Source organism: Petromyzon marinus, chromosome 69 (assembly GCF_048934315.1).
Source record: "Petromyzon marinus isolate PM22_M1 ecotype Great Lakes invasive population chromosome 69, UKy_Petmar_22M1.pri1.0, whole genome shotgun sequence".
NCBI classification, from domain to species: Eukaryota; Metazoa; Chordata; class Hyperoartia; order Petromyzontiformes; family Petromyzontidae; genus Petromyzon; species Petromyzon marinus.
This window is the reverse complement of record NC_133735.1, coordinates 609,359-633,874: the sequence shown is the minus strand read 5'-3', so window position 1 is coordinate 633,874 and position 24,516 is coordinate 609,359. Positions and strand designations below refer to the sequence as shown.

Sequence of the window (24,516 nt, the reverse complement as noted above, 5' to 3'; positions counted from 1 at the left end):
GGTACAGGAGGACGTGGAGCTGAGTGGACTTGCCGATGACTGGTACCAGCGGTGTCAAGATTGGCCTCTGTGGAGGAGGCTCGTGAAGGACGCTGCTACTGGGCAGTTGGAGGTAGTCGCCCTCCAACAACAACGGAGGGCGGAGGAGCGACGCTCACAACAACGAGCGGAGCGCTGGGTGGCTAAAGCACAGCGGGTTGGCGCAGTAGGGGGCACAGGTGGTGCACCAGCCAGTCATCTCAGTCAGTCGAGCTGTGGCACCTGGGGTCAGCCTGTGACCTGCTGCCAGCGGGCGTTCGACACTTCACGTGGCCTCAGGGTGCACATAGCCTGGCACAAGCGTCATGGTGACGTCACTGAAACTTAGTGGCGAATGGCGGTTGTTGTTGTTGTCTCTCTGTGTGTGTGTGTCTCTGTGTGTGATGTCCCTCTCTGTGTGATGTTTCTCTGTGTGTGATGTCCCTCTGTGTGTGATGTCCCTCTGTGTGTGATGTCCCTCTGTGTGTGATGTCCCTCTGTGTGTGATGTCCCACTGTGTGTGATGTCTCTGTGTGTGTGATGTCTCTGTGTGTGTGATGTCTCTGTGTGTGTGATGTCTCTTTGTGTGTGATGTCCCTCTGTGTGTGATGTCCCACTGTGTGTGATGTCTCTGTGTGTGTGATGTCTCTCTGTGTGTGATGTCTCTCTGTGTGTGATGTCTCTCTGTGTGTGATGTCTCTCTGTGTGTGATGTCTCTCTGTGTGTGATGTCTCTCTGTGTGTGATGTCTCTCTGTGTGTGATGTCTCTCTGTGTGTGATGTCTCTGTGTGTGTGATGTCTCTCTGTGTGTGATGTCTCTCTGTGTGTGATGTCTCTCTGTGTGTGATGTCTCTCTGTGTGTGATGTCTCTCTGTGTGTGATGTCTCTCTGTGTGTGATGTCTCTCTGTGTGTGTGATGTCTCTCTGTGTGTGTGATGTCTCTCTGTGTGTGATGTCTCTCTGTGTGTGATGTCTCTCTGTGTGTGATGTCCCTCTGTGTGTGATGTCTCTCTGCGGAGGAGGAGGCTCGCGAAGGACGCTGCTGCTGCTGCTGCCGGGCAATAGGAGGCAGTCGCCCTCCGACAACGACGGAGGGAAAAAGCATCGCTCACAACGAGCCGGGGTCGGATAAAACGCAGCAAGTTGGCGCAGCATGGGGGGGGGTGGGTGGGGGCGGTGGTCGGTCAACCCGTGCCACCTGCAGGGTCTGCCCCGTGACCTCCTGCCAGCGAGCCTTCCTCGACACTTCACGTGGCCCTCAAGGCGCACCCGGCCTGGCACGGGTACCGTCGTGACGAATGGCGGGGTATCGCAGCGAACCCAACGGCCCGAGTTCTATTCCCGCTCACGGCCAACACCGGCGACGATTACGTCAACTCGTCCTGGTGCTCCCCTAGGTCGACTCGGCCTCAAATGAGTCCCTGGCGCGGTGCGTAATCGTCGCCACTCAGGAGGCAAAGGTGGCCGGGCGTGGTGCTGGCTACGTGTGCCTTGCTGGCTTTCACGGGTGCTCGCTAACGGCGCTTGCACCAACAGCCCGCCAAAGGCGGTACGGGGGATTGTTGGGTGTGCGAGTCCAACTCACCTGTGCCTCGGAGAATGGAGCTGTGACGTTGTCCAGGAGGCTGGCGAGGTCCTGCTCACAGTAGCCCATCACCAGGAAGATACTAACACACAGACACATACAGAGATACACACACACACAGATAGACACACACACACAGACAGAGATACACACACAGACACACGGATATAGACACACACAGAGATACACACAGACAAAGAGATAGACACACACACACAGATAGATACACACACAGACACGTACAGAGATACACACAGACACACAAAGATACACACACAGACACACAGAGATACACACAGACACACAGACACACAGATACACAGACACACAGATAGACACACACACACAGACAGAGATACACACACACACACAGACACGTACAGAGATACACACACACAGACACACAGAGATAGACACACACAGACACAACAACCGCCATTCGCCACTAAGTGGCGGTGACGTCACCACGACGCTTGTGCCAGGCTATGTGCACCCTGAGGCCACGTGAAGTGTCGAACGCCCGCTGACAGGAGGTCACGGGGCAGACCCAGATGCCACGGGTCGACTGACTGAGATGACTGGCTGATGCACCACCTGTGCCCCCTACTGTGCCAACCTGCTGTGCTTTAGCCACCCGGCGCTCCGCTCGTTGTTCTGAGCGTCGCTCCTCCGCCCTCCGTTGTTGTTGGAGGGCGACTACCTCCAACTGCCCAGTAGCATCCGTCATGAGCCTCCTCCACAGAGGCCGATCTTGACACCGCTGGTACCAGTCATCGGCAAGTCCACTCAGCTCCACGTCCTCCTGTACCACATCACTCCATCTCTTCTCTAGCCCGTGCCGCGCCCGCCCAGCCCCCTCAATCCGGCCGAACAAAAGCTGTTTTGGCATGCGGTGGATGGGCATGCGGGCTATATGACCCAGCCATCGCAGCCTTGCCCGCCGGAGGAGCTCACCGATGGGACCTTGCCCAGATCTTTCAAGGATTTGTGAGCTCCTCACACAATCCAGTCTGGTTAAACCCAGGATTGATCATAGGCAGGCCAGCCTAAATGTTTCTAACCGGCGAAGATGTTCCATTAGGGGGGTCCACGTGTCGCAAGCGTAGAGAAGGGAGGGAATGACCATGGCCGAGAAGACCTGAAGCTTAGTGCGGAGCGACAGACCAGGTAGCTTCCACACAGCGTTACGCAACCGATGAAAAGATATTGCCGGTCGACTGATTCGGAGTGAGACCTCTGCTGTTAAACTGGAGCCAGTCATAAGCACACTGCCCAGGTATGGGAAACTCTCCACTCTCTCCACAACTGCCCCATCACCGATTGGGAGTTGTGGGGGTGGAGTCTCCGATGGTACAAAATACCCAGGCAGGTGCTTAGTTTTGGTGGGACTGATGGTAAGGCCCCACCTCTTAGTGGCACGCTCCAGTCTCAGCAGCAGCGTTTCCAACTCCTCCTCTGACTGAGCAGCTATTAGCAAATCATCAGCATACATAACGTGGTTGAGCAATAGGGAGCCATCCCTTGACTGCACCCGGGCATCGAACAGCCTCCCATTATATCTGTACCATATGGAGATTCCCCCGGTACAGCTATTGAAGGCTTCACGAACTACTTGGTCAAAATAGATGTTAAATAATGTGGGAGCCAGAGGACATCCCTGTCGCACCCCAAGGTGTACAGGGAATGGCTCTGACTCCCGGCCACGTAGTTTTACCCGGGCCCGTTCACCATCATGAAGGTCCTTAATGATCGTGAGCAGAGGGTCAGGTACTCCAAAAGCACGAAGAACAACCCAGAGCCCAGGCCTACTGATGGTATCATAGGCCTTGACCAGGTCAATAAAGCAGAGATGTAGGTCTTGTTGGAATTCCCTACACCTCTGCTGTAGCAGACGGACAGAAAATATGGCATCTGTGCAGGACCGCCCTTTCCTGAAACCGCATTGGGGCTCCGCAAGCCTCAGCGTGCCTGGCAAGGCGATGCTGAATAATCCCTGCCAGGACCTTTCCCGGCACACTGAGGAGTGAGATGCCCCTGTAGTTGTTAAAAAGGGGGACCACCAGGGCACCAGGGCATCCTTCCAATCCTGCGGAACCCGTCCAGTGGTCCAGACCGTTGTTATGATGTCATATAGGGCAGTCTGTGCACAAACGCCACCCTCCCTCAGCATTTTGCTTGGGAGATCATCTCTGCCCGCTGCCTTTCCTGGTCTCAGACTCCGGATCGCCTTCAGTACTTCCTCAACAGATGGCACCTCAGCCAGCCACTCACAGGGGGTGACTTCTTCCAATATTTGAGGCACCGCAGCCACAGCAGGGTCATCCTCACTTTGTGCCATGATGTTTTCCTGGCTGAGGGATTTTCCCTCCCCCAGGACCTCACAGAAATGCTCAGCAAATCTGCAAACCTGTTCCTGGGGGTCGGAGATTGGATCACCGTTTTTTCCCCTAATGATGGTAATAGGTGTGGCGCTGCAGGTTACTTTTTTGATGGGAGTTAAACAGAGATTTGTGATCACGGGCCACTGAGGCAGACTCCATCTGCTCAGCAACCCGCGACCACCACCCATCCTTGCAGCGCGTCACGGCTCTCCGAACCTCCGAGCGAAGGCTGCGGTAAGCCTCCTCATTCTCTGACGTGGGATTCTGTAGCCGATGACAGTGGGCCTGTCGCTTTTTCTCAACCATCCTGAACACCTCTATCAGCCAGGGTCTCTGGGGAGGTCTGGACCGTGTACCCAAAGCAGCCATTGCAGCTGCATGAGTCACAGTCCTAAACCTCGCCCATTTACCCTCGACATCAGGAGGAGTCGGGGACGATGCCAATCCCAGCCGCAAGCGATGATGAAATTCTCGCTTGCAACTTTCATCAGATAACTGAGACCAGACCACTTTAGGTTGGAATGGGGTCCTGGGTGTACACCCACCACCGGAGTGGAAGAATGGCAGGCACATCTTACAAATGACTAGTCGATGGTCAGAGGGCAGATCAGCTCCACGGTAGGTCCTGGTGTCAAGGACATGGGCTCGCATCCGCTGGTCCGTCACTATGTAGTCCAGCAGATGTTCTTGCTTTGACCCGGCATGCATCCATGATGTTGTGTGGATGCGCCGATGCCGGAACAGCGTGTTGGTAATTACAAGCCCATGGGCTGCACAAATATCTAGCAGCCTCCTACCGTTGTTATTGAGCTGATCTGGCCCATGCCCTCCAATCACTCCAGACCAGGTGCCAGTATCATGACCAACTCGGGCATTGAAGTCACCCACCATGATGACTCTATCCCGAGGGGCCACTTTAGCCAGCACCTGTGACAGGAGGTCATAGAAGGCATCTGACTCATCGGCTTTGCCTGCATCCCTCCACGGATGTTCATCTTCGGTGGGGGCATAAGTAACCACGACCACCATTCCTCGCCTCCGGTTGATGGGAAGGCGAGCCCAAAGTAGCCTGGGGCTTACAGCTTCCCACATCTCACCGCCACGCTCCCACGCCCCCTTCATTCTTTTGTTCAAAAGAAGAGCCACACCCTGTTGTTTGGCAGTCTGCTGCCCCGAGTAGAGGACTGTCCACCCCTCATGGTGGCAGGAGCCAGAGCCGGTCAACCGGACCTCCTGAATGCCACAGAGATCCAGGCGGTACCGGTCCAGCTCCCGACAGAGGAGTGGCAGCCTCTCCTCCGCAGTGAGCGTTCGAACATTCCACGTGGCCACCCGTAGTGGCTTTTCGTTGTTTCTGGAGGAGCCCCGAGGGTAGATATTCAATCTCCTGGCTCCGCCAATTGGGGTTTGGCCAGGAGACGTCATAGACGCCTGGCCCCCTGGGGTCTCCGGCACAAGCTTATTAGTTACATATTTCAGTTTAACTCGTGGTTTCGTGGTAATTAATTGAAGGTGGAGGGGTTACCAGCCCCTCGCACCCGTCCAGAGCCCCCGTTTAGCCCCTGTGGTGGACACAGACGCCATGAGGGGAGGAGCCAATCAAAATTGGACCTCCCCCCACAGCACTGTCCACGACAGAGTTGCCCGTCCGGCACCGCGAGGAGGTACTCCAGAGATAGACACACACACAGACACATACAGAGATACACACACACACAGACAGACACATACAGAGATACACACACACAGATACACACACACACAGACAGAGATACACACACACACACAGAGATACACACACAGACACACAGACAGAGATACACACACACACACATACAGGGATACACACACACAGACACACAGAGATAGACACACAAAGATCCCCCATATAGCCTTAACAGACTGTAGGGGCAAGTGCTGTTAGCGAGCACCTATGAAGGCCGGAACGGTACACGAGGGGGTGGGTGGCCAGCACCACGCCCGACCGCCTTTGTCTCCCCAGTGGCGATATTTACACACCGCACCAGGTACTCATTTTGAGGCTGAGTCGACCTAGGGGAGGCCCGGGACCGGTTCAGATAATCGTCACTGGTGTTGGCCGTGAGCGGGAATCGAACCCGGGTCGCCTGGTTCATAGCGCAGCGTAGCGCTAACCGCTACACCACCGCTCCCCACATGCTCACACACACAGACACACACACAGGTATAGACACAGACACACACACGTACACACACACGTACACACACACACACACGTGTGCTTACCTCTCTAACCGGGCTCCCACCACCACCTCCTTCAGCTCCACCACGTTGGGGTGATGCAGGCGGAGCAGCAGATTTATCTCCCGCATGCTGCTGATGGGCAGCCCTGCTTAGCACAAGACAAAGATCCCCCTGGACAGCCTTCACAGACTGTTGGAGCAAACGTTTTTAGCGAGCACCTATGAAAACCTGCACCTTGGCGCACGAGGGGATGGGTGGCCAAACCAGTGGCGACGTTTACTACACACCGCACCAGGTGACTCATTTGAGGCCGAGTCGACCTAGGGGAGGCCCGGGACCGGTTCGGATAATCGTCACTGGTGGTGTTGGCCGTGAGCGGGAATCGAACCCGGGTTCGCCAGGTTCGTAGCTAAGCGCACTAACCACGACACAACCGCTCCCCACACACACACACACACAGATTCAGACATGCACAAAGATAAAGACAAAGATCCCCCGTGTAGACTTAACAGACTGCAGGGGCAAGTGTTGTTAGCGAGCAGCACCTATGAAGGCCGGAACGGTACACGAGTGGGTGGGTGGCCAGCACCACGCCCGACCGACTTTGTCTCCCCAGTGGCGATGTTTACACACCGCACCAGGTACTCATTTGAGGCTGAGTCGACCTAGGGGAGGCCCGGGACCGGTTCGGATAATCGTCACTGGTGGTGTTGGCCGTGAGCGGGAATCGAACCCGGGTCGCCAGGTTCATAGCGCAGCATAGCGCTAACTGCTACACCACCGCTCCCACACAGACACACAGATTCAGACATGCACACACACACATACACTCACTTTTGACAAGGAGACTGCTACACGTTTAAGACTTGGACCACGTCAGCCCATCCCTTCTGTAGCCCGTGCCGCACTCATTCATCCCCAACACGAAGCATTCGGGGGTCGTGTGGCCTGCAACCCACGCCCGGCCGCCTTTGTCTCCCCATTCCTGTTATTCACGACCCATACCCGCACCACCACCACCATCACCAACCAGTAACGGCAGACGATACTGATTAAGAGATTTTGATTTAAAGCTTTCGTGACTGCAGGGATTCATATTCTTGGTCCTTTCGGTAGAGTCACGTAGAAGGGAAACAATAAAATAATAAAAAAATATAAAACAATTAAATTCTCACGACGTTTCGACTTCAACACAAGCAGCAATCATCATCAGGTGTTGTGTGTGAGAGTGAGTGGAGTTTGTGTTATCTCCCCCTGTTCTACAGAGTGAGTGAGTGGGTGAGTGTTGTGTGTGAGAGTGAGCGGAGTTTGTGTGATCTCCCCCGGTTCTACAGAGTGAGTGAGTGGGTGAGTGTTGTGTGTGAGAGTGAGTGGAGTTTGTGTGATCTCCCCCTGTTCTACAGAGTGAGTGGAGTTTTTTTGATCTCCCCTTGTTCTACAGAGTGAGTGAGTGGAGTTTGTGTGATCTCCCCCTGTTCTACAGAGTGAGTGAGTGGAGTTTGTGTGATCTCCCCCTGTTCTACAGAGTGAGTGGAGTTTGTGTGATCTCCCCCTGTTCTACAGAGTGAGTGAGTGGAGTTTGTGTGATCTCCCCCTGTTCTACAGAGTGAGTGGAGTTTGTGTGATCTCCCCCTGTTCTACAGAGCGAGTGGAGTTTGTGCGATCTCCCCCTGTTCTACAGAGTGGGTGAGTGAAGTTTGTGTGATCTCCCCCTGTTCTACAGAGTGAGTGAGTGGAGTTTGTGTGATCTCCCCCTGTTCTACAGAGTGTGAGCGAGTGGAGTATGTATGATCTCCCCCTGTTCTACAGAGTGAGTGAGTGGAGTTTGTGTGATCTCCCCCTGTTCTACAGAGTGAGTGAGTGGAGTATGTATGATCTCCCCCTGTTCTACAGAGTGAGTGAGTGGAGTATGTATGATCTCCCCCTGTTCTATAGAGTGAGTGGAGTTTGTGTGATCTCCCCCTGTTCTACAGAGTGAGTGGAGTTTGTGTGATCTCCCCCTGTTCTACAGAGTGAGTGAGTGGAGTATGTATGATCTCCCCCTGTTCTACAGAGTGAGTGAGTGGAGTTTGTGTGATCTCCCCCTGTTCTACAGAGTGAGTGAGTGGAGTATGTATGATCTCCCCCTGTTCTACAGAGTGAGTGAGTGGAGTTTGTGTGATCTCCCCCTGTTCTACAGAGTGAGTGAGTGGAGTATGTATGATCTCCCCCTGTTCTACAGAGTGAGTGAGTGGAGTTTGTGTGATCTCCCCCTGTTCTACAGAGTGTGAACGAGTGGAGTTTAACACGTAGGCTTTCGCGACCAGCATTCTTCGCAATGAAGGTTTTTGGGGTTAGTAGATCACGTTATTTATAAACGCGTCGCAACCCTCCACCACAGTAAAAATGTCTAAAACGTCGACAGTGATGACGTCATCCTGCACTGTAAAAAGACCGGGAGCAGGCGGATGGCTTCACTGTTCCGGCAAATCGCTCGCGAAGATGCTGGACGCAATAGCCACAAATGTCGTGGATTCACTCTTCAAGCGCACCGCGGTGGGCTGAAGAAGTAACGAATTGGCGCCTTAAATTTCGATTTAAAGCTTTCGTGACTGCAGTAATTCATATTCTTAGCTCTTTCGGTAAAGTCACGTTGAAGGGAAACAATAAAACAATGAAATATATATAAAACAATAAAAATTCTCACGACGTTTCGACCATAACACAAACGGTCGTCATCAGGTTTGCGTTATGGTCGAAACGTCGTGAGAATTTTTTTTGTTTTATATATTTTATTATTTTATTGTTTCCCTTCAACGTGACTTTACCGAAAGAGCTGAGAATATGAATTGGCGCCTTGTTGACGTGACACGTGGATCGCGGGGAAATAAATAATTACCGTTGACAAAACATTGTGCCCGTTTTTGTTTTGTTATTTTTTTCTCACACCGCGCACCGCCAGCGGACCCGCCAAGACGTCCATTCATCGTTTATTCTGCTCGAGGTTCTGGCCGTGGGTTGTCACGTCAATAATTTGTCGACGCCTTTGCTCCGGCTGCATTGCACATTTTCCCTCCCCGCGATGTCCTTAAACTGCCGCCACTGCTGACAATCTTGGGCTAAGCTAGAATGGGCCAAGTCTACGTCTCAACGGATCTCCACGCAACTCTATGGATCTCCACGCAACTCTATGGATCTCCACGCAACTCTACGGATCTCCACGCAACTCTATGGACCTCCACGCAACTCTATGGATCTCCACGCAACTCTACGGATCTCCACGTAACTCTACGGATCTCCATGCAACTCTCGGATCTCCACGCAACTCTATGGATCTCCACGCAACTCTACAGATCTCCACGCAACTCTACGGATCTCCAAGCAACTCTACGGATCTCCACGCAACTCTATGGATCTCCACGCAACTCTACGGATCTCCACGCAACTCTATGGATCTCCACGCAACTCTACCGATCTTCATGCTACTCTTTGGATCTCCACGCAACTCTACGGATCTTCATGCAACTCTATGGATCTCCACGCAACTCTATGGATCTCCACGCAACTCTATGGATCTCCATGCAACTCTACGGATCTCCACGTAACTCTACGGATCTCCATGCAACTCTCGGATCTCCATGCAACTCTACGGATCTCCACGCAACTCTACGGATCTCCATGCAACTCTATGGATCTCCATGCAACTCTATGGATCTCCATGCAACTCTATGGATCTCCACGCAACTCTACGGATCTCCACGCAACTCTACGGATCTCCACGCAACTCTATGGATCTCCATGCAACTCTACGGATCTCCACGCAACTCTACGGATCTCCACGCAACTCTACGGATCTCCACGCAACTCTATGCATCTCCATGCAAGTCTACAGATCTCCACGCAACTCTATGGATCTCCATGCAACTCTACGGATCTCCACGCAACTCTACGGATCTCCACGCAACTCTACGGATCTCCACGCAACTCTACGGATCTCCATGCAACTCTATGGATCTCCATGCAACTCTACGGATCTCCATGCAACTCTACGGATCTCCACGCAACTCTACGGATCTCCACGCAACTCTATGGATCTCCACGCAACTCTACGGATCTCCACGCAACTCTATGGATCTCCACGCAACTCTACGGATCTCCATGCAACTCTATGGATCTCCATGCAACTCTATGGATCTCCATGCAACTCTATGGATCTCCACGCAACTCTACGGATCTCCATGCAACTCTACGGATCTCCACGCAACTCTACGGATCTCCACGCAACTCTATGGATCTCCACGCAACTCTATGGATCTCCATGCAACTCTACGGATCTCCATGCAACTCTATGGATCTCCATGCAACTCTATGGATCTCCATGCAATTCTATGGATCTCCACACAACTCTACGGATCTCCACGCAACTCTACGGATCGCCACGCAACTCTACGGATCTCCACGCAACTCTACGGATCTCCACACAACTCTACGGATCTCCATGCAACTCTACGGATCTCCACGCAACTCTATGGATCTCCATGCAACTCTACGGATCTCCACGCAACTCTATGGATCTCCATGCAACTCTACGGATCTCCATGCAACTCTATGGAGCTCCACGCAACTCTACGGATCTCCACGCAACTCTACGGATCTCCACGCAACCCCCCGGGTTCTCTGTGTAAACCCTACGGGTCACCACCATGCAACTCTGTGCAACTGCAACGTCCTGTAAGCTGCTACCACTGCCCAAGGACACGTGCCGGGGCCGCCCTTCTAAGGGGGAGCCGTTTCCAGGGGGGCCTCTTCACGCGGCCCAAATCAAGCCCGAGTCCAAGTTTGAAGTTAGCAGGAAACACCGCCCTGAGCGAGAGTCAGGAGATTCGATGAAGTCTCGCTAATGACATCATGGCTGGGTCAGGACGTAGCAGCTGCACCGCTAAAACTTCTCTCACTCAATCAGTTCCCCAATTAATCAGCTGTTAGGGGCTGCCTCACTTCCCGTAAATTGGGTTAGGGCGATGAAAGGGTGAAACACACCCTCGCGCTCGCACACAAACACACACACACACACAAAGATCCCCCGTGTAGCCTGTAACAGGCTGTAGGGGCAAGTGCTGTTAGCGAGCAGCACCTGTGAAGGCCGGAAGGGTACACGAGGGGGTGGGTGGCCAGCACCACGCCCGGCCGCCTTTGTCTCCCTAGTAGCGATGTTCACTACACACCGCACCAGGTTACTCATTTGAGGCCGAGTCGACCTAAGGGAGGAGGCCCGGGACGACCGGTTCAGAGAATCGTCACTGGCGGCGTCGGCCGTGAGAGTGAATCGAACCCGGGCTCGCCGGGATCGTAGCGCGGCGTAGCGCTAACCGCTGCACCGCCGCTCCCGCAGCACACAAAGTGCCGTGGTGTTGGCCACCCAAGCCCTCGTGTGCTAATTCCGGCCTTCATAGGCGCTCGCTTACAGCCTCTTGCCAACACACGCACGCAACAGCAACGACAACAACAACCACCACCGCCATTCGCCACTAAGTGGCGGTGACGTCACCACGACGCTTGTGCCAGGCCATGTGTACCTTGAGGTCACGCGAAGTGTCGAACGCCCGCTGGCAGGAGGTCACGGGGCAGACCCAGGTGCCACGGGTCGACCGACTGAGACGACTGGCTGATGCACCACCTGTGCCCCATTACTGCGCCAACCTGCTGTGCTTTAGCCACCCGGCGCTCGGCTCGTTGTTGCGAGCGTTGGCGCCTCTGCCCGGCTGCCTTTGTCTCCCCAGCGTGATAGGTAAACCCGCACACACGTGGGAGCACGTACACACACACACAGACACACACACTCCGCACCGTCTTTTTCTTTGTCCATGCGCACTTTCTTCAACGCCACAATCTCCCCGCTCCGCGTGTCCCTCGCCCGGTCTGTGACACAAACAGAGACACACACACAGAGACACACACACACACAGACACAGAGACACACACACAGACACACACACAGAGACACACACACAGAGAGACACACACACAGAGACACAGAGACACACACACACAGACACACACACACAGACACAGAGACACACACACAGAGACACAGAGACACACACACACACAGAAACACACACACACAGACACACACACAGAGACACACACACAGAGACACAGACACACACACAGAGACACACAAAGATAAAGATCCCCCATATAGCCTTAACACACTGGAGGGGCAAGTGCTGTTAGCGAGCACCTATGAAGGCCAGCACGGTGGCACACGAGGGGGTGGGTGGCCAGCACCACGCCCGACCGCTTTTGTCCCCCTAGTGACAATGTTTACACACCGCACCAGGTACTCGAGGCTGAGTCGACCTAGGGGAGGCCCGGGACCGGTTCAGATAATCGTCACTGGTGGTGTTGGCCGTGAGCGGGAATGGAACCCGGGTCGCCAGGTTCATAGCGCAGCATAGCGCTAACCGCTGCACCACCGCTCCCCACACAGAGACACACACACACAGAGACACACACACATATACACAGAGACACACACACACACAGACACACACACACACAAAGACACAGATTCCCCCATACAGCCTTTAATAGACTATTAAGGCACACGAAGGGGTGGGTAGCCAGCACCACGCCCGGCCACCTTTGACTCCCGAGTGGTGATGATTACACACCACACCAGGTACTCATTTGAGGCCGAGTCAACCTAGGGGAGGCTCAGGACGAGTTAAGATCATTGTCACCAGTGACGGCCGTGTATATTTGGAGTTTGCTAGTCTCCCTCCCTATTTTTCTCCCGGGTCCTCCGGTTATTCCCTCCACATTTAGAATACACATCACGAAGTTTGGAGCATTTGGCTGCTGTACATTTGCACGTGATGATGATGATAAGCCGCTTTGTTGAGCTATCATTTGTGATGGCGAGGTGGCTTCTGAAAATGAGACTCAGTGGGACTTACCTGAGATGCTAATTTCTCTGCTCCAACAGCTACCCCAGCAGACCCACCTCTCTCTCTCTGCCCCCCCCACCCTCTCTCTCTATATTTGAGGCCTCGACACAGAGGCATTGGGTCTCTGTGTGTCTATGTTGTGTGTCTCTCTCTGTGTCTGTGTCTCTGTGTGTATCTCTCTCTGTGTGTCTCTCTCTTTGTGTCTAAGTTGTGTCTCTCAGTGTGTGTCTCTCTATGTGTGTCTCTGTGTGTGTCTCTCTGTGTCTCTCTCTGTGTCTGTGTGTCTCTCTCTGTGTGTCTGTGTGTTGTCTCTCTCTGTGTGTCTCTCTCTGTGTGTCTAAGTTGTGTCTCTCTCTGTCTCTGTGTCTGTGTGTCTGTGTCTCTGTGTGTGTCTCTCTCTCTCTCTCTCTGTGTCTCTGTGTGTCTCTCTCTGTGTGTCTGTGTTGTTTCTCTCTGTGTGTCTCTCTCTGTGTGTCTATGTTGTGTGTCTATCTCTGCTTGTGTGTCTCTCTGTGTGTGTCTCCGTGTCTGTGTTGTGTCTCTCTCTCAAATGTAGTTCTACCTGATCACGGTTGCTTGTGTTGCAATCGAAACGTCGTATTCCATTATTTAATTTACATTCTTTCTATCTACGTGACTTCACCGAAAGAACCAAAGAGTTATTCCTGCAGTCACAAAAAGCTTCAAATCAAGTTTGTGCCTTGCCTGGTCAAGTAAAAAAGATAGTTTCCTAAAAATAAAGTTTAAAATCGCAGGGGGAATTCCACGGTGTTCATAGTTCACATCAGCCACGATCGATCCGCTGCTGGATGAAGGCCTCCGCACAAACCGTTGTCGCCCCAAACGACCCACAGGATCGGCGCGCTATCAGGAGGGCTTCAATCATTGATGGCCAGGTCACTTCTGATAAAGAGCTGTATAGCTCAGTGGTGACCTTACCGAATAAAATAAAAATCGCGCTCGCCCACTCACTCACCGACACCCTCACCTGCTTGATCGCTCATTCGCTCGCTCGCTCACTCACTCACTCACCGACAACCTCACCTGCTTGATCGCTCGCTCGCTCACTCACTCACTCGCCAAAACCCTCACCTGCTTGATCGCTCACTCACTCACTCGCTCACCAACATCCTCACCTGCTTGATCGCTCGCTCGCTCACTCACTCACTCACCGACAACCTCACCTGCTTGATTGCTCACTCACTCACTCACTGACAACCTCACCTGCTTGATCGCTCATTCGCTCGCTCGCTCACTCACTCACTCACCGACACCCTCACCTGCTTGATCGCTCATTCGCTCACTCACTCGCTCACTCACTCACTCACCGACACCCTCACCTGCTTGATCGCTTGATCGCTCGCTCGCTCACTCACTCACTCACTTCCTCACTCAATCTCTCTCTCTCTCTCCCGCTGTCTGACTCACACACGATGCCGTAGGTTCCCTCTCCGATGCGATTCTGCTTCACGAACTCCGTGACGGCGCGACATCGTCCCAGCTGCACGCACGGCACACACAAGACACACAAACACAGTGCTACACACACAATACTATACACACACACAATACTATACACACAACACTACACACACAATACTATACACACACAACACACACACACAGTGCTACACACACAACACTATACACACACACAACACACAATACTATACACACACAGTCCTACACACACAATACTATACACACACACACAGTACTACAAACACAGTACTACACATACACACAACACACACACAAGACACACACACACAACACTATACACACACACACAGTACTACACACACACAACACACAAACACAGTGCTACACACACAATACTATACACACACACACAGTACTACACACACACAACACACAAACACAGTGCTACACACACAATACTATACACACACAGTACTACACACACACAACACACAAACACAGTGCTACACACACAATACTATACACACAATACTATACACACAGCACTACACACACAATACTATACACACACACAACTCACACACAGTACTACACACACATAAGACACACAAACACAGTCCTACACACACAATACTATACACACACACAGCACTACACACACAAGACACACAAACACAGTACTACACACACAATACTATACACACACACACACAGTGCTACACACACAACACACACACGCACAACACACACACAGTACTACACACACAATACTATACACACACAAGACACACACAGTGCCACACACACAATACTAAACACACACACAAACACAGTCCTACACACACAATACTATACACACAACACACACACAGTACTACAGACACACAGTACTACACACACAACACACACACAGTACTACACACACAATACTGTACACACACAAACACAGTGCTACACACACAATACTATACACCCACAAGACACACAAACACAGTCCTACACGCAATACTATACACACAACACACACACACATTACAACACACACAATACTATACACACACACAAGACACACACAATACTACACACACACAGTACTACACACACACAAGACACACACGGTACTACACACACAATACTATACACACACACAACACACACACAGTACTACACATACACAATACTACACACACAACACACACACAATACCATACACACACAACACACACACAATACCATACACACACAACACACACACAGTACAACACACACACAGTACTACACACACAACACACACGGTACAGCACACACAATACTATACACACACAACACACACACACAGTGCTACACACACAATACTATACACACAGTGCCACACACACACAGTACTACACACACACAGTACTACACACACACAACACACAGTGCTACACACACACAATACTATACACACACACACAGTACTACACACACAATACTATACACACACAGAACTACACACACAATACTATACACACACACAGTACTACACACACAATACTATACACACAACAACAACTGCCATTCGCCACTAAGTGGCGGTGACGTCACCACGACGCTTGTGCCAGGCTATGCGCACCCTGAGGCCACGTGAAGTGTCGAACGCCCGCTGGCAGGAGGTCACGGGGCAGACCCAGGTGCCACGGGTCGACTGACTGAGATGACTGGCTGAGGCACTGTCCTTGAATTTGATTGGTCCACACCCGAGACGGCTTTTCTTAGAGCCCTTAGTCTCTCCACTGGTGTTGGACCAGAAGACGCCAAAAGGCGTACAACTCAAAAACAGCGCACTATCAGAGTACTGAGGGCTCGGGGTGAGCATTTACATTATGAGACCTCCTTTGCCAGTAACAAGATATAGGAATAGGTTTTACCCTTTTAACAGGTGTCAGTTTTTGTGCCAGTTAAAAGGGTAAAACCTATTACTATATCTTGTTACTGGCAAAGGAGGTCTCATAATATATAAAACAATAAAAATTCTCACGTTTCGACCGTAACGCAAACGGTCATCGTCAGGTATGAAAATCAACGGCGCTAACTTCACACCTGATGACGACCGTTTGCGTTACGGTCGAAACGTCGTGAGAATTTTCATTGTTTCACATATATATTTTTTATTATTTTATTGTTTTCCCTTCAACGTGACTTTACCGAAAGAGCTGAGAATATGAATCACTGCAGTCACGAAAGCTTTAAAACACACGGTGCTGTTTAACACGTAGGCTTTCGCGACAAATATTATCCACAAGAGTTTCTTTTTTGGGTGAGATTGCGTTAATCTAGGGGTGTCGCTAAACCCGCCGTCAGCCGCAATAGCCGGTCAGTAAGGTTCGTCACGTGCACAGAACGTGGCAATTCATTACTAGTACAGCACTTGAGTGCACCCACAACATTTACAATTCCAGTACGACGTATCGCCCGTGCAATTACAGCCAGCATCATCAGGCGACAGCCAGATTTGTGATTAAACTCCGCTCGCGATGGAGATGCGTCAGGACGAGCCCAGCGCAAGTTAAAAATATCGCAGGCCGAAGACGGCCTAGCTGACCCAGGAGTCTTAAAGAATGGTGATCGTTTAGCAAAACGGAGCAATTCACAGTACCATACTGTATAAACCGCGTACTCTATGTATTCATTCATTACAATACTGTATCCATAATAACGGTTTTAGGGTTAGATCGCGTTTATTTATAAATGTGTCGTAACCCTCCACCACCCGACACGGCCAATCAGCAAAAAAAGTGTCACGTTGACAAAATACAAATAATTCACTACTTTAGCCCACCAGTGTGTTGAAGAGTGAATCCACATTTACAGTTTGAGTACGACGTTTCGCTGGTAAATACTTACAGCATCATCGGGCAATTCGCCAGAATGGTGTATCGCGCGGTAAAATTTAAAGTAACAAAAAAAACCAAGGTCAATTCTTAGCCTACCTGTATGAACTGCAATTTCACGGAAAGGAAACAACCCTATCTGCTTATAAAATATAAAAACAAAAAAAAACCCTTAACGTGCTTGGAAACGCAAAAGAGCACGGTGAACAAAATGAACGCGCTAACGCCGGCACGACTTTGCCCCGTCGACCGCCGTCGAGGGCGAGGCATGCAAGGCGGCACGCAAGGCGGCATGCAAGGCGGCACACAAGGCGGCATGCAAGGCGGCACACAAGGCGGCATGCAAGGCGGCACACAAGGCGGCATGCAAGGCGGCACGCAAGGCCGCGGCGGTGTGGACGTTTACATCCCCGGCGGCGTCGCGACTGGGCCCGAGTCTCGAACCCCGTCCGTCCGCCCGCCCGCCCGCCCGCCCGCCCCGCGCGAAATTTTAACACGAAAAAAAACCAAAACACACCGAACAATTTTTCGTGCCGTATCCGCCGTCGCCACCGCGAGACCGTCGTGAGTCGGGGGGCTGGGGGTTGGGGGTTGGGCCATCTGCATCGCGGCGTGCACGCATAACGCAAGTCGCCGATAACGGACACCGAACTGCGGTTTCTAACGAACGCGGCAAGCCGCCTCCGTAACCCCAACCGGCCTACGCTCGCACCTGATTGGCCCGCGGGCGATGACGTCACGTTTGGCCTCTCCCGGGAGGGTTTCTCCGCGAATCACGGAGCTCCGCTCACCGCATCTTACCCCCGCCGACGTAGACCCGGTCGCCCCACACAGCGGCCGCCAATTCGCCACGGAGTGGCGGTGACATCACCAAAGCGCTTGTGCCAGGCCAGGCGCACGTCAAGTGTCGGAGGCTCGCTGATGGGAGGTCACGGGCCAGGCCCAGGCCCAGGCGTTGTAGATTAACTAACTCGGTTAACTATACGAGACAAAGATCACCCCTGGGGCCTCACACCTGGGGCCTCACCCCTGATCCTTCCCCTCTGGCTCCTCACCAGCGACCCCATGTCTCCTCACCCCTGATCCTTCCCCTCTGGCTCCTCACCAGCGACCCCATGTCTCCTCACCCCCCGTGTCTCCTCACCCCCCCTGGCTACTCACCACCGACCCCGTGTCTCCTCGCCCCCCGTGTCTCCTCACCAGCGACCCCGTGTCTCCTCACCCCCCCGTGTCTCCTCACCAGCGACCCCGTGTCTCCTCACCCCCCGTGTCTCCTCACCACCCCGTGTCTCCTCACCAGCGACCCCGTGTCTCCTCACCCCCCCGTGTCTCCTCACCCCCCATGTCTCCTCACCCCCCCGTGTCTCCTCACCAGCGACCCCGTGTCTCCTCACCCCCCGTGTCTCCTCACCCCCCGTGTCTCCTCACCAGTGACCCCGTGTCTCCTCACCCCCCCGTGTCTCCTCACCAGTGACCCCGTGTCTCCTCACCCCCCGTGTCTCCTCACCAGTGACCCCGTGTCTCCTCACCAGTGACCCGTGTCTCCTCACCAGTGACCCCGTGTCTCCTCACCCCCCGTGTCTACTCACCACCACCCCGTGTCTCCTCACCCCCGTGTCTCCTCACCCCGTGTCTCCTCACCAGCGACTCCTCACCAGTGACCACTCACCCTGTGAGCACGCCGTGGCAGGGAGATTCGGTCCCCACGGAAGGACCTCAGTGCGAGCTCCGGCTCCTCACCACTACAACGTGTCTCCTCACCAGCGACCCTGTGTCTCCTCACCAGTGACCCCGTGTCTCCTCACCACCACCCCATGTCTCCTCACCACCACCCCGTGTCTCCTCACCACCACCCCGTGTCTCCTCACCACCACCCCGTGTCTCCTCACCAGCGACCCCGTGTCCCCTCACCAGTGACCCCGTGTCTCCTCACCAGTGACCCCGTGTCTCCTCACCAGTGACCCCGTGTCTCCTCACCCCCCGTGTCTCCTCACCCCCCGTGTCTCCTCACCAGCGGCCACTCACCCTGTGAGCACGCCGCGGCAGGGAGATTCGGTCCCCGCGGAAGGACCTCAGTGCGAGCTCCGGCTCCTCCTCGGGCTCCTCGTCGCCACGCTCCACCTCGCTCATCCTCCTCCGTCAGACTCGGGGTCTGGCGGAGGAGTGGGAGAGCAAAGTTCAGCGACTCGGAGGGAGGGAGGGGACTCACGGGGACTCACAGTGACTCACAGGGAGTGAGGGGACTCACAGGGACTCACAGGGACTCAGAGGGACTCACAGTGACTCACAGGGACTCACAGTGACTCACAGGGAGTGAGGGGACTCACAGGGACTCACAGTGACTCAGAGGGAGTGAGGAGACTCACAGGGACTCACAGTGACTCAGAGGGAGTGAGGGGACTCACAGGGACTCACAGTGACTCAGAGGGAGTGAGGGGACTCACAGGGACTCACAGGGAGTGAGGGGACTCAGAGGGACTCACAGGGACTCACAGGGAGTGAGGGGACTCACAGGGACTCAGAGGGAGTGAGGGGACTCACAGGGACTTACAGGGAGTGAAGGGACTCACAGGGACTCACAGGGACTCACAGGGAGTGAGGGGACTCACGGGGACTCGGAGCGAATGACTCACAGTGACTCGGAGGAAGGGAGGGAGGGGACTCACAGTGACTCACAGTGACTCAGAGGGACTCACAGTGACTCACAGTGACTCAGAGGGACTCACAGTGACTCAGAGGGACTCAGAGGGACTCACAGTGACTCACAGTGATTCACAGGGACTCTCAGTGACTCACAGTGACTCACAGTGACTCAGAGGGACTCACAGTGACTCACAGTGACTCACAGGGACTCACAGTGACTCTCAGTGACTCACAGTGACTCTCAGGGACTCGGAGGGAGCGAGGGGACTCAGAGCGAACGACTCACAGCGACTCGGAGCGACTCACAGTGACTCGGAGGGACTCACAGTGACTCACAGCGACACGGAGGGAGCGACTCACAGACAGGGAGCGACTCAGAGGGAGCGACTCAGAACGACTCAGAGGGAACGACTCAGAACGACTCACAGGGACACAACAGCTACTCAGAGGGAACGACTCACAGGGACTGGGAGCGAGTCAGAGGGAGCGACTCAGAGGGAACGACTCAGAGGGAACGACTCAGAGGGAGCGACTCACAGAGACTGGGACGACTCTGAGGGAACGACTCAGAGGGAACGACTCACAGGGAACGACTCAGAGGGAGCGACTCACAGAGACTGGGACGACTCTGAGGGAACGACTCACAGGGAACGACTCAGAGGGAACGACTCAGAGGGACTGGGAGCGACTCAGAGGGAACGACTCAGAGGGAACGACTCAGAGGGAGCGACTCACAGGGACTGGGACGACTCTGAGGGAACGACTCACAGGGAACGACTCACAGGGAACGACTCAGAGAGAGCGACTCAGAGGGAACGACTCAGAGGGACTCACAGGGACTGGGAGCGACTCGGAACGACTCACAGGGACTGGGACGACTCAGAGGGAACGACTCACAGAGAGCGCGACTCACAGGGAACGACTCACAGGGAACGACTCACAAAGAGAGCGACTCACAGGGAAGGACTCTGAGGGAACGACTCACTCAGGCGGTCCTCCTCGGCGTTTCACAATTCCCAGTTCGCTTGCGCCGCGGCCGCCTCAATGAGGCGGCAACGTCGGCGCCGATTGGTTGGAGCGGCGCGCTTGCCCCGGGGGCAGCTGACCAATCGCGTGCGCCGATTCCGGGGGTGGGCGGGGCGGATCGGGGTGGAGTGGGGGGGGGGCGCGCGCCGCTTCTCAACAACTACGGGTGGCGAGAGGCAGGGACGTGAAGGCGTGGCGCGTGCGCACTACGGATTACGAAACGCGCCGCTTATCCAGACTGGGGATTCTAAATCGCGTTTTTTATTATTATTATAGTAGGCCATGCTCTGGACGGGGGAATCCGATGAGCTATGAAGCTCTTTCACACACACACGTTGACGTTACAACGATAAACGGTACAAATAAAAAACACATACGATAAGAGCGGCCGTCCTAGAATGACGTCACGCGATTTTGGACGATATTTGACCTCCCCCCTCAAATATGACGTCACAAAGAGTCAGACCCCCCCTCAAACCTCAAATATGACGTCACAAAGCTCTGCCCACCCCCAAAATAAAAACATATTTCAATTTTTTTAATAAATCACATGCTTCAAATCGCTTTAAACTATCGTCACTGTAAAATTTTGATTTAAAGCTTTCGTGACTGCAGTAATTCATATTCTTAGTTCTTTCGGTAAAGTCACGTTGAAGGGACGACCGTTTGTGTTATGGTCGAAACGTCGTGATAATTTTTATTGTTTTATATGTATTTTATTATTTTGTTGTTTCCCTTCAACGTGACTTTATCGAAAGAACTAAGGATATCGTCACTGTAGTTGCGTATTTAACGTGGCGCTGCACTCTGATGTTGTAGGAAGAACACATTCGTTACAAAGTCTATTTACATTAAGTAGAACGTGTTGTGTCTGTGTTTATATTTGAAGTTGCGCAATTTTTACGTGACGTCACATTTCTCAAACCCCGCCCCCCCGCACGTCACACATCTTCACAAATGTAAACGTGCTTCAAATCGCTTTAAACTATTGTCATTGTAGTGCGTATTTAATGTGGCGCTGCACTCTGATGTTGTAGGAAGAACACGTTTGTTACAAAGTCTGTTTAATTAAGTAGAACGTGTTGTGTCTGTATTTATATTTAAAGTTGCGCAATTTTGAGGTGACGTCACAGTTCTCAAACCCCGCCCCCCCCCACCTCGTCCGACCCCCCCCCCCCAGGTGTGTGACGTCATTTATGGACGGCCCCTTACCAGGTAAGGCCCATCACTCAGCTTTGCCGCTCTTTTACATCGAGTGACCTGCCCATCAATTAAACTATTTTTTTTTATTCTTAGCTCTTTCGGTAAAGTCACGTTGAAGGGAAACAATAAAATAATAAAATAAATATATCAAACAATAAAAATTCTCACGACGTTTCGACCATAACACAAACGGTCGTCATCAGGTGTGACAACCAAAGGCAAGAAACATTTTTTAAAAAGTGGCGGTTCGCGTTTATTTATTTTTAAACGGTGTACTTATTTATTTTATTTATAATAAATAAATATTTATTTAAAAATACATCGTTTAAAAATAAATAAATAAATGCGGACCGTCACTTCTTTTTAATGTTTCTTGCCGTTGGTTTTCACACCTGATGATGACTGTTTGTGTTATGGTCGAAACGTCGTGAGACTTAAATTTTGATTTCAAGCTTTCGTGACTGCAGTAATTCATATTCTTAGTTTTTTCGGTAAAGTCACGTTGAAGAGAAACAACAAAATAATAAAATGTATATAAAACAATAAAACAATTCTCACGACGTTTCGACCATAACTCAAACGGTCATCAACAGGTGTGTTGGTTTGCATAAATTTATTTTAAATACATAAATGCGCCGTTTAAAAATAAATGTATGCAAACCAACACACCTGAAGATGACCGTTTGAGTTATGGTCGAAACGTCGTGAGAATTTTTTATTGTTTTATATATATTTTATTATTTTGTTGTTTCTCTTCAACGTGACTTTACCGAAAAAACTAAGAATAAGTCGTGAGACTTTTTACAGTTTTATATATTTTTTATTATTTTATTGTTTCCCCTTCAACGTGACTTTACCGAAAGAGCTAAGAATATGAATTACTGCAGTCACGAAAGCTTTAAATCGATTTTTTTTTTATTTCTTACCAGGTAAGGCCCACCACTCAGATATGTAGTTCTTTTATAAGTGACCTGGCCATCAATTAAACTATTTTTATTTATTTATTACCAGGTAAGTCCCACCAATCAGATATGTAGCTCTCTATCAGAAGAGACCTGGACATCAATTAAACTATTTTTATTTATTTATTACCAGGTAAGTCCCACCAATCAGATATGTAGCTCTCTATCAGAAGAGACCTGGACATCAATTAAACTATTTTTATTTATTTATTACCAGGTAAGTCCCACCAATCAAATATGTAGCTCTCTATCAGAAGAGACCTGGACATCAATTAAACTATTTTTTTTATTTCTTACCAGGTAAGCCTCACCAATCAGATATGTAGCACTCTTTCAGAAGTGGCATGGCCATCAATTAAACAGTTTTTTTTTATTTAGTAATAGGTTTTACCTTTTAACTGGCACAAAAAAACCGACACCTTTATTCAAGGCATCGTGTCTGCGATAACCACAACACAAGCAGTCAAAATGCAAACAAAAGTGACAACTCTGATAATGTAAATGCTCACCCCGAGCCCTCAATACTCTGATGGTGCGCTGTTTTTGAGTTGCACGCCTTTTGGCGTCTTCTGGTCCAACACCAGTGGAGACTAAAGGGCTCTAAGAAAAGCCGTCTCGGGTGTGGACCAATCAAATTCAAGGACAGTGCCAAATATCATTATCAGAGTTGTCTCTTTTGTTTGCATTGTGGCTGCTTGTGTTGTGGTTATTGCAGACATGATGCCTTGAATAAAGGTGTCAGTTTTTTGTGCCAGTAAAAAGGGTAAAAACCTATTACTATATCTTGTTACTGGCAAAGGAGGTGTCATAATGTAAAATATGTTTTTATTTCTTGCCAGGTAAAGCTCACCACTGTGCTATGCCGTTCTCTTTCAGAAGTGGCCTGGCCATCAATTAAACTATTATTTTTTTATTTCTTACCAGGCAACGGCCCACGACTGAACGTTGGAGCTTATTTTTGCAGACGCGACCTGGCTGCCACGAGTGATAGCGGCTCAACGACGTCGTCATCATCATCATGATCACGTGGACATTTGTAGCAGCAAAATTAATCTAAATGCGTCTTCCTTCTCAATGTGGAAGGGGAAAAAACCCCGGAGGGCCTAGAGAAAAATCCATGCGACCATCCAATCAATCTAAGCGCACGTTTCTAGTACAGGGGTGACAAGTGTTAGGGGTAGTGGTGACAAGTGTTAGGGGTAGTGGTGACAAGTGTTAGGGGTAGGG

At 51.7% G+C, this 24,516-nt stretch overlaps 1 protein-coding gene across 6 annotated transcripts in view; it reads right to left on the bottom strand.

The window, feature by feature from the left end:
* Positions 1–24,516, bottom strand: part of LOC116957025 (cyclin-dependent kinase 10) — a 131,952-nt gene that overhangs the window by 24,761 nt on the left and 82,675 nt on the right. Inside the window, exons 1-6 of one of the 6 annotated variants that reach the window (XM_032978940.2) lie at positions 21,084–21,186; positions 19,481–19,607; positions 14,568–14,640; positions 12,034–12,105; positions 6,250–6,352; positions 1,604–1,685 (exon numbers count right to left, since the gene is read on the bottom strand). In XM_032978940.2, the coding sequence (XP_032834831.1) occupies positions 1,604–1,685; positions 6,250–6,352; positions 12,034–12,105; positions 14,568–14,640; positions 19,481–19,585 (435 nt within the window). In that variant the 5' untranslated portion in view covers positions 19,586–19,607; positions 21,084–21,186. Of the gene's footprint in view, positions 1–1,603; positions 1,686–6,249; positions 6,353–12,033; positions 12,106–14,567; positions 14,641–19,124; positions 19,134–19,480; positions 19,608–21,039; positions 21,187–24,516 lie in introns of those variants that run through there. The other 5 variants (XM_032978939.2, XM_032978941.2, XM_076054953.1 and 2 more) reach the window with 5 other exon arrangements.